General features: G+C 42.9%; 1 protein-coding gene across 1 annotated transcript in view; it reads left to right on the top strand.

Moving 5' to 3' along the window:
- The first annotated feature begins 5,864 nt into the window (after positions 1 to 5,864).
- The window catches only part of klf7b (Kruppel like factor 7b), a 67,203-nt gene continuing 57,953 nt past the window's right edge, over positions 5,865 to 15,114 (top strand). Inside the window, exon 1 of the mRNA XM_056388930.1 lies at positions 5,865 to 6,331. Within this exon, the coding sequence (XP_056244905.1) occupies positions 6,230 to 6,331 (102 nt within the window). The 5' untranslated portion in view covers positions 5,865 to 6,229. The remainder of the gene's footprint in view (positions 6,332 to 15,114) is intronic.

Below are 15,114 nucleotides of genomic sequence, written 5' to 3'. Positions count from 1 at the left end.
ATGGAAATGCAGTGATAAAATCCTCCTCCAACCATTTCTCCCCCTCCCCCTCCCCCTCCCCCTCCTCTCCCTCCAGTTCCTCTCTGTGCCAAAACAACACAACACAATAATAAGATTACAACACTGAGTGTGTGTGGAGCTGGACAGAAATGCCCAGATTTTAAAAGGTTGTGTGGAAGAGAGACATGCAGCCCACACACAGAGAGAGAGAGACGTGCCGCTTTTGTATTTTCTCCTCTTATGGTGTTCACTGCTTTTAGCCAGAAACTAAAACATGAAATTACACAGGGGATCCATTTTACCATGAAATTCTTTCTCTCTCTGTCTCCTTTTACGTCTCTGCTTCTTTTTTCCTCTTAATCTTCTTTTGACTTTTTAATGATTATTCTCATTTTCTCTTCATTTGCAACAACAGAGGAGACAAAGTTATAGCTGTAGCGGTTGAAGTAGTGTTAATGGTGGTGGTGGCAGTAGTTGTACTGTAGGAGAAGAGTAACAGTAGTAGTAGTATGTGGAGGAGTAGTGATAATGGTTGTAGTTGTAGTAGTTCTGTAGTTTCCAACCTCAACAACTATGTAGGTCGTCTGATACGACCCATAGGATTATCTCCTGAAATAGTGCCCCTATGGCAGCAGGCGTACCAGATTTTGGTTGTCATGGTTGTCACCGTACCGACAGCGGTATAGCTTACCTCTGTCGCCATGGGTACCATAGTAAACAGTCATGGCTTGGTTTAAGCGTAAAAACGGCTTGTTTAGGTTTAGGAAAAGATGGTGGTTCGGGTTACATTAGACAATCTTTGCTGTCATGGTTACAATGATAACAACATGGTTAACTTTCTCGAGTGGTCATGGATAAATGAAACAACATGAACTGAATCGAACGTCTCACCTCTGTCACATTCCTGTGTTTTGTTGATGCATCCGTCCACGCCAACTGGACTTTGTCACTGCTTTTCCCTTTGCTCCTGTCATAATTACTCAGCCACTAGATGGACAACAAACTGTCCCTATGGGTCATAATAACATGCTGCACAAAGGACCTATGGGCTCCTTTTCTACAGCTACTCATAGTAGCAGTTATACTTGTGGTCTTAGCAATCAGAATTGTAGATTAAGACTAGTAGTAACATCTGTTGTAGCACTAGTATTAGTAAGCAAGAGTATTCATAGCAGCATTTATGGTTGTGGTAGTACTATAGTAGATTTAGTAGTAGTTGTACCTCTTTCATAGAAGTAGTAACAATACAACTACTAATAGTAGAAGAAATAGGATTAGCAAGAGCAGAAAAACTGAGTCAGCTTTAACGATCAAAGTAGTAGGTGGAGGAGTAGTATTTTTTTTATAGTTTATTAGTATAGTACAGTTTAGTAATTGCAGTAGTAGTAGAATAATAGTACTAGTTATAATAGTTGTTGGTTGGCCTGACTGACTGAGTGATCAAGTTCCACCATTGGCGAAACTGGCCATGTGTTGGAGTTTCCCCATCGGTGGTTGCTCTTCGAAAATGATTTAACACAAAGAAACTGCGTTACCAATGTAGCACCTTTGTAGCTAGACCCATTCATCTACTTTTGTCTTCAAAGAAGCACCTAATGACAAATGTAGCAACTTTATGGACAAACCTTAGCTGAAATCACAGCACAGGCTTTGTCTTTAATTTGTCTACGGTGATTTTGTCCCACATCGTTGCAGTTATAAAATCAGGATTTTACCTGCAGCAGAGCAGCAGCTTAGAAATGGCTGAAAGTGACTGCTGGTTAACATGTGGCCGTGTTTCAGTCACTATTTCGTACTTGTACCATTGTCTGACAATAGGAATTGAAACAGCTTTATTGTGAATTCAGCTGTATTAAAACACTGTATATGTGAGCACAGAGAGTGGGATAGAAGCAAACAGATAAAGGGCTGAAACCAGCTGACACGAGGCAGAATGCAAATACTACACGGTCCAGCAATATACTAGGTTTTGACCTAGTCTTGTTTAATATTGAATCTCACCAAGATGCTGCATGTGAATCTGTTAAGGGTCTTAAAGGCAGCCAGTAGTAGTATTGATCCATACTCCTCCACCACACTCACACATACACACACTTTCTCTCCCCCCTCCCTGACTCCAGCTCCCTCCTCCTCCCTACCTTCCTTCCTCTGTTCCGGTGGCAGACTGAGCTGTAAAAATCAATGGGGAAAATGTCCTGAAACAGCCGATCCAGAAGCCATCTGGCTCTTGTGGTCCTCAGAGACCAGCAGTACGTCCCCGAGGGACGAGACACACGCCGAAGAAGTTGAGAGCGAGAGAGAAAGAGCGAGGGGAGGCCCGGGCACACAACAACACAAAGCAAGTGTTAACTCAATAACATGCAAATCCTCACTATGGGTTACACATCATGTGGCTGTTACATAAGAGACAGATAGGTGGGAGTCATCAGTGGATGGACAGACTTGTATCACATCCAAATCTAAACAACATGGTTGTTTTTAAGCTTATTGGAGGAACATTGATCGGGTCCTTAAACCATCTAGTTGTGTGATGTGCAGGGACTTGATTTACCATATAACAGCTTGTTGTGTATCAGATATTTCCAGCCAGCTTTGCCTCCTACAGCTGAGACTCATACTCATTTGCAGCTAAAGAAGTGAGGTTGTGAAGGGCAAAGGGAAAAAACTAATAACCAATTCCCCAAAAACAAGTTAACAAGCTTTTATTGACCTTGCACTGGTGGTGGAGCAGTTTCAATATCTCTGAAAGATGATATTTTGACCTTCGGTGGCGTGATCTCCATAAGTAGTCAAGCTTTGTTGAACAAAGTGCCAGACTGCATCGCTCTACAGGTTCTTGTTCAAATTAGACCAGTGTTGTCTACGACGTCACATTTGAGTTTCAAATTTTGACCTTTCAATTATTGCACCCTCATTAAACCAATTAATGTAATTTGCAAGAGTAACTGGATGTGTGCTGCAGTTTATGTCAGTCACACTAATGGTGTCAGAGGAAAGAGACGACGCAGAGTGTCGGAGGCAGAGGCAGGTTTCTGGAAATTAGGTGTGATCACTGAAAGAAGGAAGCCACTGATGACAAAACTATGAAACTACAGAACAGGAAGGAAGGAAGGAAGTGAGGGAGGGCTGAAGGAAGATGTTAGAATCAAAGGGGAAGAAAGAAGGGGGTAAAGAAAGATGAGAATATGGCAAGGGGAAGGAGGGGAGGAGGAATGAAAGTGGGAAAGAGGGAAATAATAAAGAAAAAAGGGAATATAGCAAGAAAAAGAAGTAAATGAGACAAAGGAAAGAGGTGTGTGTGTGTGCATGCGTGTGTGTGTGTGTGTGTGTGTGTGTGTGTGTGTGACCGTGAGCAACAGAGAAGAATCAGTCAATCCAGTTAACACAACTAAGGAGCCCATCAAACGTTCTGAGCGCCTGTTGGAAATGATTTCAGCCGTCTGATCCTTTAAAAAGGTTTTATGATCTCTATAACAAACCAGCGGAGCCGTCCTCTCTGTCTGAACATCCAGGTTCAGCCAGTCATGTCAGTGTTTAATAAAAACTGTGATCCTATGAACACGTCAAACTGTGCGTGTTTACGCCTGTACACAGGTCTCTCTTTTAATCTGAATGACAGCACTTAAATGAATTGAATCGAATCGATCGCTGACCAATCACATCATATATCAGTCACCAATAAACAATCAATACAGAATGATCTAAACTCGTAATTTATGGCATTAATGAAAACTTAAACTCTCTTCAGACTCTGCATTTATCTGAACACAATCTTTAATCATATACTGAATTCTGAAAATCTCAATACACCAAATTTCTAGACTTGATTCTTCCAAACAATTATCACAGTTTTAAATTGATTTGCAGTGAAAGTGATGTCGAATGAAGCTCGTTTCATTGCTTTATAATGGGATGTAACGGTAGGTGTATTTGCTCTGTGTATGAAACAGGACATCCAGCTCCATACATGACTTTTCCTAACAACCCGTCGACCAAATAATCACTGTTGTCTAAAATTGTTCTGGTCTTGGGTTGTTGCATCATGTTAGCAAAACTATGCTAATTTGGTTAGCACCTGGATCTATATACTGTACATATATAACAAGTGTTGTCATTATGGCAAACACAAATGAGAGCAATCACAGCTGGGGGAGCCTCTGATGTAAGTTAGAGAGACATTGGACAAAGGGTAGTGACTCATCATTAAACTGTGTGATGTCATGTTATGGATCAAGTTCAGGTGTTTAAATTTTGGGTGTGTACAGTATCTGAAACAAAAACAAAACAAACACACACAAAAAAAAAGACAGACACTTTTGACATCATCCTCCAAATGTGTCTGTTAGAGAGCCGGCAGGCAACAGCAGTCAGGTTGTACCTGTCATGAATAAAGGAGCTGCAGTCACCCAGAAATTATCCACTGCGTCGGCAGTCAATCTCACCACTGATGGATGAACCTCCGGGGCCACAGAGCTGCTTAACTGAGGAAAAGCTGAAAATAAAATAAAGGCTTTACAGACTATACATATAAAGTGTAGAACTGAATGAAAAAACCTTAGACTGGGAGCCTTTTGAATAATGGTGGAGCAATACTAACATTTTTTTATTTATTTACGACATGACTGCGTTGAGCGCCAAGAACTATGGCCAACGAGACACTGTTTAATGTCAACATTTTTTACAGTCAATGCCAAGAAATACTATCGTACAAAAATGCACCAAATGTGGATTTTGTGTTCTATTACGCCCCTGCAATTGACAAATGATCAAGTTTTTGATTATCTATTGTGTTCCAGTTTATAACAGATTGGCAAACAAAAACACGAAGCACTAAATCTTTGAGAAAACATTTTAGATATTTGCAAGTTTCCAAATTTTAAACTGGCACTAGCGTTGACAAGTCTGCACCGTTTCACGTCACGTAGCTTTTCCTACAGAACTCGGCGGTAAAGTTCATCACATTTTCAACAACCAAATGAAGAAATCGTGCACTGTCATTAGCAGGGATGGAGAGTGACGGAAAACGTTTACTTCTGTGAACCAAAGTTGATTTCTGACTTAGTTTTAGTTATAATTTACTTTTAATAAAATAGAACATCTTAACTCTTCCACCACTGCTCATTAATACATAGTTCCCTTAGTTTATACAGTGACATTGAGCAAGAGTGAGTTCAAGTCTGGAAGATATACATTTCTAATGTGGCAACAAAAAATGCTGATGACTGTGGATTCATTTGTACTCTAGAAATAAAAGGGGGGGGGGGGGGTAAACTCTCCTGAACTGAACAGGTGGGCGGATCGAGCTGAGCTCTTCCCTCCACTGCATCCCTGCTCTCCGTGCAGACATCACCACATGAAAAGCACATGGTTGAGTCTCTGTGGTGAAGCTGTCACACATCAGAAAAACAACACAGCGTCTTATCTCCAGCAGCACTGCTGCAGCTGCCTCTGAGGCTCAGCTGCTTCTTTCTGCAGATTCATACGACTGTTTACGGCTTTTGTCGCCGTTTCCTCACAACAGCAGCAGCAGCAGCAGCAGCAGCCGCACTCGTGGTTTCTCTCCTCTCTGCCTGTGCAGCCTGTAATGATTGAAAGAGGAATGCTGCTGGTTTTATATAGGCCTCTAAAAATAACTCACCCCTCACTGCCATCTACGGGCCGGACTGACAGCCTCCTGCGGCCAATAGTGTGCCTGCATCCCTGAAAGCTCCGCCCACTCCCTCAGTCACAGCGCCTCCTTAATTGGACGCCAGTGACATCATCAACCCTATTTACCTTATTAGGCCACGCATGAAATTGATTGACAGGTGGCTCCTCCCCTGTCTCCCTCCCCTCTCGCGCCGGTCGCCTGGATTGCAGCGGGGTCCAGTCTGCTGCTGGAGGAGCAAACCTGGCAACCTGGCAGCTCGTACGGAGACCGGTTGGCAATCTGGCAATGCGGAAATAGATCTGGCACCCCCGAGCCCGGACTGAGGAGAGAGGCGTGACAGCGCGAGCAGAGAGGAGAGGGAATAGCACTGACAAAGATAAAATAATCAACTCTTTATTTCCTCTTTGCTTTTTCTTTTTTTTTAAATTAAAGTGCTCAGGTGCGCTCATCTGCACCAGCTGGGGTTTTCCAGCATTTGTTTTTTTTAAATTTGACAAGTCTGAGAAGAAGAAAGAAGAAGTACGTTTTTATCGTTTGGATTCCGGACTTCTTTACTGAGTTTTCCTTTTTGCATCAAGCATGGATGTGTTGGCGAATTACAGTATTTTCCAGGAACTCCAACTCGTTCATGACACTGGTTATTTCTCCGCTATGCCTTCCCTGGAGGAGAACTGGCAGCAGGTCAGCGCTGATGCGTTTTCTCTTCTTTTCCGGGAAACTGAAGGGGGTTAGAAACTGGGATGAAATGTCATGTGTGCGCTGGTTGATGTTTGCTCTGTGTGTTTTTAGTGTTTTGCATCAGTGGAGCGCTCCGGAGCGGCGGCAGCAGCCCCGTGTAGTTGCGTCTTTTTTTTTTTTTTTCGCTCACATGGAGCACGGCGAGGTCCGCTGACAGGAGAAAACACATACACACACACACACACACACACACGCACACACACACACACACACACACATGCAGAGTTGGTGAGCGGAGGGGGGGGGGCGGGGGGTGTAGAGACAGGGAGCTTTACGCACTAATGGCACTAATGGACAAAAAGCATTTAAAAAAGATTCGTAAAACAACAACCATCTTCACATTTACGGACATGCCGCTTACTACAAACCAAACCTCCCTTCGCTGTATCTTAAACATACTTAAGGCGTAATCAACCCCCTTAATCATTAATGTAAAAGCAGGAGCATGACACTGTTGTCCTGCGAAATCCCCCATGATAATTCTCAGATTTTAACCAAAACCTAAAAAGGACCATCTCCTTAAGGACCTGAGAAAATCCAACAACCTCTTAAAAAAAAAAAAAAACTCTAAAACGCAGGTGGTGAAGCTGAAATTATTACTGTTTCTCTTTTGCTTCGTTATGGATTTCCCCTTCACTGATGAGGCAACATGAAAAATCAGGGGTTCTACCTCTTACTTATCCCATACGTATTTGCCTCATATGTAATGGGCAGTGCTGTTGGATGGAGCTATAAAACGCAGGTGGTCCATCTGAAAATTTCTGGAGATGAGTGTCAGAGATGGAGAAACATTCAGGGGCTCCACGTTGGTCTGATGGGGAAGAAATTCAGCTGTTTTAACCTTATTTGAGCTTAATGTTAATGTGCCTGCAGGATTTAGAGACTGTGCATTTCCTGCAACTTTCCATCAAGCTTTGAATGGTCTCTCTCCTATTACGTGGCAATGAAGTACACTTTATGCTCTCATCCTATTTCACTGGCGGTTCAGACTCAGAGTGAGAGCTGACTGAAGGTGAGAGTGGATGGTGTGTAGAATATAAGCATTTGAATCCTGGAGCGGGAGGCTGTTTTTCGTGTGACTGATGTGATCGATAGGCCAGTCTGCCAGCCTGATATGTTTGGATTAACACACACACACACACACACACACACACACACACACACACACACACACACACACACACACACACACACACAGGCCTTTGGAAGATGGACACATGCCTAATAGCTAGTGACTTATTCTTAAATAATATATCCGCATCTGCCACTGTTTGTTTGCAGATAATCCTGCTGAATTATGCATCATCACCCACTATAGAACATACAGTAGCCTCTGCAGAGCCCCAGACTGTTCTTATAACCTTTATCTCATATGTAAAAACGCTCATTTTATTGGTATAAAAATAGATAAAACTGCAATCACAGTGATTTTTCTGTGTACAGAGATTTTGTGGTCTGTGGGGGAGGGGGACAGTGAAATTGCCTTTTTTCTGGTTTTACAAACAGAGTGTGTGTTTCACTATCGAATGAAGATTGAAAACACAATTCAATAACAGAAAATCAGGTGATTAAAAATATTTTCCCATTAGTTTGCCCCCTTGAACTTGACAAATGGAAGCTGTTAATTGGAAGCCATCTTCAGCCTTGTGTGTGTGTGTGTGTATTTTGTCTTTTGTTATCACCTTTATTTGCTATTAGGAGTATCCCACTGAGTCCCCTGCATGCATGGGATCTGCTCAGATGGAGCTGGGTCGCTCCATTGTGTGTGTGCAGAGGGGTTTAGACCATGTGCGTGTTTGTTCCTGTTGTCCTGAATGAAGCCCACACTCGACTCTCCTCTCTGTCTTACTGACACAAATCCTCGCCGCCTCGTCCTATTTTTAGTCCAAACAGCACATAGTTTCATCCCCTGTAACCCATTTTTTTTGGTCTGTAATCATATTGTTAATTGATTGAAAGGTTTCATAGAGTTTCAGGTTTTGATGTCATGTCTCATTTTCCACAGAATGGCTGGAAAAAAGCTGTTTAAATTGGTGCCTAGAGACAGGAATGTAGAGCCGGGGAAAAAGTGATTCCACTCAGTTTATCCATTCACAGAAAAGTGTTTTTCACTTTGCAGCCTATTAAAAATACTGTTTAACTAGAACGCGAGGACACTGTCAGTTGTCATCTGAAATCAGGCAGCATTACTGTTGTGACACAAGACATAATTGAATGATGGCACCTGTTTTGTGTGAGTGGCTATAATGACTTACGGATAGTGTCAAATACAGTTTTTGTTCATTTGGCTCCCCATTAGTATTTACACCAGCAACAACTAGTGGCAATTAATGCTAATTGGAGGCAGTTGAAGAGTTTTTGAAGGAGCACTCTGACATTTTTTGAAATATGCTTGTTTGTGTTCTTTCCAGGAATTAGATGAGAAGATAGATATCAGTTCCATCGCTGCATGTCCAGCACATAGACCAGTCCAAGACACGTTTAGCCAAACTCAGCACAAACAGTTGAAGCAGGGGCAACTGCTAGCCGAGCTCCGTAAGACTTGCCGTCCACCAACTTTAAAGTTGTTGTATTATCAACAACTGTGAAGCGCCACCGAGCTTTTTAGCCTCTTTTGACTTGTAGTTTTGGTTTAACAGGACACTTTCTGTAGGGTCCAATCTGAGTGTTTCCTGCAGCAGCAGCAGCAGCAGCAGCAGCAGCAGCAGCAGCAGGCAGCTCTTTTCATCAAGTGACCTTTGATAAACCCAGCGTTCACTTCCTGCCCAGCACCAAACAGCAGACAGACAAAGCTAGCGACTAGCTGGTGATGACAGTGGAACATCCAGAAGCTAGAAACAGACATTATTTCAGGAGATGGTGGAGACAAAAGAAAAGCGATTGAATTATTATATTTATCACATGAAGGGAAACACAACTATTGATGAATGTCAGCATTGTTTCAGACCTGTTGGGTGACTTCTAGCTAATAGCTTGGCCATGACCATTTTACAAAGGCATGATTTGTCACGGTGTGTGTCTGTCTGCTTAATGTGGAGATCTTTTACCACCTAATAGCTCAAATCTTAATAACAGTTTAGCTAATTAGACCGTTTTCTTGACCAACAACAGTTTGGTGTAACAAACCCCAGGTGTGCATATTTCCCTCTGCTTCCACTGTTTGTGCTAAGCTAGGCTAACAACGTTCTCGACTAAACTGTCTCTGTGCTGAATGTATGAGATGAAACTTCTCTTTTGACTCAAACTAATATGAAAAATGTCTGAAGATTCTTTAAATGTTCCTGTTTTGTGGACGTATTGCATCATGTTTGTGAATGTAGTTTTAATTTTATTCATACAAACTGCTCTGAGTTTTCAAATTCTCCTAAGAGAACATTGATTGATATAAGCTCAGTTTTTCAGAGTGGAAAACACTGGGTTATAGTGGATGGACGGCCAAAACTGAGAGGTGTTTTCTCTAATTTATCTGCACTAGTGGGGACACAGTCTCAGGGAGAGGAGAGACAAACACACACTGAGACCAGGCACACCCACATTTTTTCCACTCTTGTTCCTTCTGTCTCCCTCTATCCCCTCATTCACTCCATCACACACACACACACACACACACACACACACACACACACACACACACACACACACACACACACAGTTGGCTGGCATGCACTAATGGAAAGCTATGGTCTGGCAGGACTCATCACGCCACTTTCGACAGTAATTGGCCGTTTGCTGTCAGACGGACAGAGAAACACACACACACACACACACACACACACACACACACACACACACACACACACACACACACACACACACACACACAAACAACCAAATTTGTGTGTGTCATTTATCTTTCCTGTCTGTCCCTACATCATACTTCTGGTCTTTGTTTCCTTGTACTCCTTGTACAGGCTGCTTTTATCAGCTGCTTTGCATCATGGCTAAACATGTGTGGACCCCCTCCCCCCCCCCATCCCCACCCCTCTCTTACTCCCTTTCTCACTCACACACACACACACACACACCTGTCTATCAGTCTTGTTGCCTCTGACAGTATGAGCCCATGTTGTGCGTATAATTGCTGCATCTTTGCAGGATTGGAATGATGTGATAGGCTTTAGGGATTTGTGTGTGTGTGTGTGTGTGTGTGTGTGTGTGTGTGTGTGTGTGTGTGTGTGTGTGTGTGTGTGCGTATAGAGTGGTTTCCTAGGATAAAATGGCAAACCCAGACTTCCAAATTAGATGTAATCCATTTATTTCAAAGCAGAGCCGAAGCAAAAGTCTGGTGAGCGAGAGGGAAAAACAGAGATTATGAAAACAGAAGGATGATTGAGGTGAAAACTGAAGCTGAGGTTAAACTGGCCGACTCTCTCTCTCAGTCTCTTTCTCATCTCGCCTCTTAATTTACATGCTCCGTGTGTCTGTAGTTCTTTTCAGGCTGATTGATTTATTTGCTGTGGTGTTGTTACAGCACTATGTGAGACCAACCAGCTCTGTGTTACTGATATACAGTTTCTCCACTAGGCCCGACAAGCCTGCACCCTGCAGCCCTCCGTTTTTCTCAAGAATGCATCCTGACAGTGTTGTATCTGCTGCGGGTTATGATTGAAAATAATGCAGAATCAACCACTGCATCTATTTCTGTCCGATCCTCAGTGTTTCTGCAGAAGAAATGCTCACAAGTCCAAGTATTCACTGCTGTTTTACACAGATAATCACCATCGAATGTCCAAGTCAAACACAGCGTGAACATACATGGCACTGTCTTTCTCCTTACTCTGAGGTTTTGTATCCACCCAACAAGCTGCACCATTTTAAGTGTCTGTTAACCATTTCTACTGTAACCATCAATAACACAATAACTCAATCCAAGCACACAGGCTGGGAGGAAGTACCTGCCTCCATAGTTTAAATCCAGGTACAACAATTCTGTCAGGCGCTGCACCAGACGCTTCCACTCGCAACATGTGAAGCAACGTAACGGTCACTCTGCAGGAACTTTCTTTGGTAACCTGTTAACCCACTGCATGAACCATTGGATAAACTGCTTTTCTCTCTCTCTCTCTCTCTCTCTCTCTCTCTCTTTATATCTCTCTCTTTCTCCCTCTGTTTCTCTGTTTCTCTCTCTCTCTCTCTCTCTCTCTCTCTCCCTCTGTTTCTCTCTCTCTCTCTTTATATCTCTCTCTTTCTCCCTCTGTTTCTCTGTTTCTCTCTCTCTCTCTCTCTCTCTCTCTCTCTCCCCATGGCATGATGCTGGCCCAGGGAAGTTTGACAAGATAATGAATTGCTATGCATGCGGCAGTTTTTCACATTTCACAGCCCAGTAACTCTGTATGTAGGATGGAGGGGATGGGGGGCGGAGGTGAGGGGGACGAGTGAAGGAAAGGATGAGAGCGAAAGAAAACACCAGTGGACACAATGAATGAGCTGAGACGAATAAACGCACGTGAAAGTTAGGAGAGGGAGGCCAAACCTTTTTTACGCAATCTTCCTTTTGTTTCTTCCGCCATCCGTCCTTTATCACCACAGACAGACAGACACACACACACACACACACACACACAAACACACACACACACATAAACACACACACCCACACACTCCCCGTTATGTAATTGTCTGTGGAGCACAGCTGCTTCCTCATCGTCGCAGCAGATGAAAAAAAAGAGGAAGACGAGGGAGGAAAACAAAGGAATGGAGAGAAAAGGAGGAAATACACATCAGAAAAGTGAGAGAGCGACAATGAGGGAGACTGAGAGAGAGAGAGAAAGAGAGAGAGAGAGATGAAGAGAAGGAGGAATGTAGTTGCTGGTTATGTAATAAGTAATCATAAAATATACCTTTTTGTAAAAGGCAGCTTAAAAGTGAATGTATCATATATCCTGAATGCAGCAGCAACTGGAACTTTTCCTGTTTCAATATAATAATAAATCAACCCGTTTATTAGAAGCATCTATAGAACCGCAGGATGTTAGTTCTGGCTTTTTAAATCCGAAATGTCACATCATTGATGACTGATGTCGGTGCAGCACTTTGGCCCAGACTGGAACTATTGTCCGGATGACTATGGACTTTGATGCAGACCTCCATGTTCCCTAAACTTTGAATCCTAATGAGCGATGACTTTTCATCTTGTATCACCAAAAGGTCAGAATTTCCACATGTCTGATATTGACTAATTACTGCATTGTCTCCAGACCAGGAAAATCTCCCTTTTATAATGACTGAGCAGCACTTGTGGATTAGTCCAAGATGGTTACTCTATAGTCAAACCATTTTAACGGAGCCTAAAGCAGAAAACCTGAAAACGGATGTATTGCTCCTGAGCTGAATCAACTCTATTCATCTTAATATTAGATTTTATTTAGATGTAGCTGCCAGCAATGATGGTTTTGCTTCCATTTCATCCCTATTTTGTTGACATTTTGTTGATCTTTTTGAAAAGTGGGAGATATTATAGCTGTCAGAAATTCCTCATATCAGATGGAATTACACCTAGGAAGCTGACTGGGTTTTTTTTTTACCACTCAGCTGCTTGTAATTTCTCTGTGAACTGAAGCTCCCCCCCAGGCTGGGGTCGATGAGCAGAACTCTAATCTGTCTTCGTACGTCAGCCCTGTGATTGACTGACGACCCGTCCAGGGTGAGCCACCACTTGCCCACTGCATGCAGAGACTGACTACCGCCCACTGTGACCCTGAACAAGACAAGCTTGATAGACAATGGATGGATGGACGACTAAATTGTGATTTCTGAGCACGTAATTATGAGGCTGGTTTAGGAGATGCTTGTATTCGTCGCTCGTACGTGCAGATAAAATGTCAACCACAGATCAGAGAGAGAGACGGAAAAGAAGTGAGATATGTGAAAACAAAAACCTTTTAGTTGCAAACACGCTTCTTCACTTCTTGTAGTGTGGGAGCTGGAGCCAATATTCCCCTCCATATGAGCTTCTCTAATCACTGCATTCAGTCATTTTCTTTTTTATCGTGCTCCCAAACACACACAGTTATTGTCTTTTCATCATAATTTGAAATCGCTTGAGTTAAGGACACACACACACACGCACACCCGAGAAGCCATAATTCAGTAAGTGAATAAGGCATTCAGTCTATGGTGGCAGAGATTAGATAAGAAAGTGAGCAGTCAGACCGCCACGGCAGGAAAGCAGAACAAATGAACTGCACTCGTGATGGAGAGAGCTTATACTGTGAAAGCCATAGCCCTGATCTTTCAAGATGAGTGGTTTTCTATGGAGGGCAACTCTCCAGCACTATTCACCACGGAGCCCGATTACTACAGTTTACAAGGAGATTTACCCATTCATCCCTTCAAGCTTCGAGTGCACTGTGAGCATCAACTATTGTGTAGGAATCAGCACGTTGCACATCATGTGCTGCATACATTGCTTACATTTAAGGAAATGGACTTGATGGTTTTTTTTATCCACCGTCAGATGAGAACACTGAGTTTCACCTCTGTGCGTCTGTGGCCTCGCTTAGGAAAAGACTGGAAACAGGTTCAATCTGCCAACAACCCCAGAGCTGTCTGATTTACATGCTGTATCTTCTTCATTAGCAGAGTAGCACATCCAAATATCAGTCACCTGCATGTGGAAGTCAAATCAGATCATCTTTTTGCTCATTGCCAGATTTGTGGTGGTTAAAGCTCTGAGATGGAAATCGTGACAGTCATCAGCGCACAGCGTTAAGCTAACGAAGGCTAACACAAGCTCAGTCAAACCAGCATCGTGGAGCAGAAGCTGTTCATTTCAGTAGCAACGCTGGAATATAGAGTTTCATACAGAGTTGGACTGTGAGGAATTTAAGAGCTGCAACAAGTTGTCGGAGTAATTACTAATCGATTAGTCGATCTGCTGAAATTTAATCTGCAACTGTTTAGTCAATGAATAGTTAATTTTTCAAGCAAAAACTTCCATCACCCAGTCTCCGGTTCCTGCTTGTAAAATGTGAATATTTGCTGCTCCTCTGTTGTATGTCATTGTAAGCTGAATATCTTTGAGTCCTGGACTGAAACAAGACGTGTCATGTTGCTTTTAAGGGTTACAGGATGGTGAAGTATTTTTTGAATTAGTTGTGCAGGCTCCACGAGGCTGTACACTCTCTCCACATCATGGATTGATGAATTTTTCTTGACTCCTCTATTTTCTGCAGGAGACTGGATTTTCTGGCCAAACACACTCACATTTGGGAAGTTACTTTGGAATAGAACAGCCGAGAGTGTTCGATTTTATTCTTTCATATTAACAGAGCTCCTCTTGGTGATCACAGGCTGAGCGGTGTTGACACACACACACACACACACACACACACACACAGGTGTGTTGTGCTGTGTGTGTTTGTGTCTCTACATCCTGCTGAGCCAGTGTTTGCAGACCGATTGGCTCAGGGATAATAAAGCCCTGTGACCTGGCGTACATCCAACCCTCCCATTCTCTACTCACCCAGCTCTCTGTCTGTCTCTCTTTTCTTCTCTCCCTCCTCCTCCTCCGCCTCCTCCTCCCTTCCTCTTTACCCCCATTCTCTCCCTGACATCCTTTTGTTTATGCACATTTTGAATTTGCGCATTAAAAAAAAAAAAAAACTGAATGGAAATGATAGGAATTTGAAAAATAAATGCCTAAATATAGCAAAGAGTTCTTCCTCTGGTCTGAGGTGGAGAAGTTGTTGTGTCAGCAAAGGGAGACTGCAATAAAAGCTGATGGA

This window comes from Seriola aureovittata, chromosome 11 (genome assembly GCF_021018895.1).
Source record: "Seriola aureovittata isolate HTS-2021-v1 ecotype China chromosome 11, ASM2101889v1, whole genome shotgun sequence".
In the NCBI taxonomy this organism is placed as follows: Eukaryota; Metazoa; Chordata; class Actinopteri; order Carangiformes; family Carangidae; genus Seriola; species Seriola aureovittata.
This window is presented reverse-complemented; position numbering and strand designations above follow the sequence as displayed.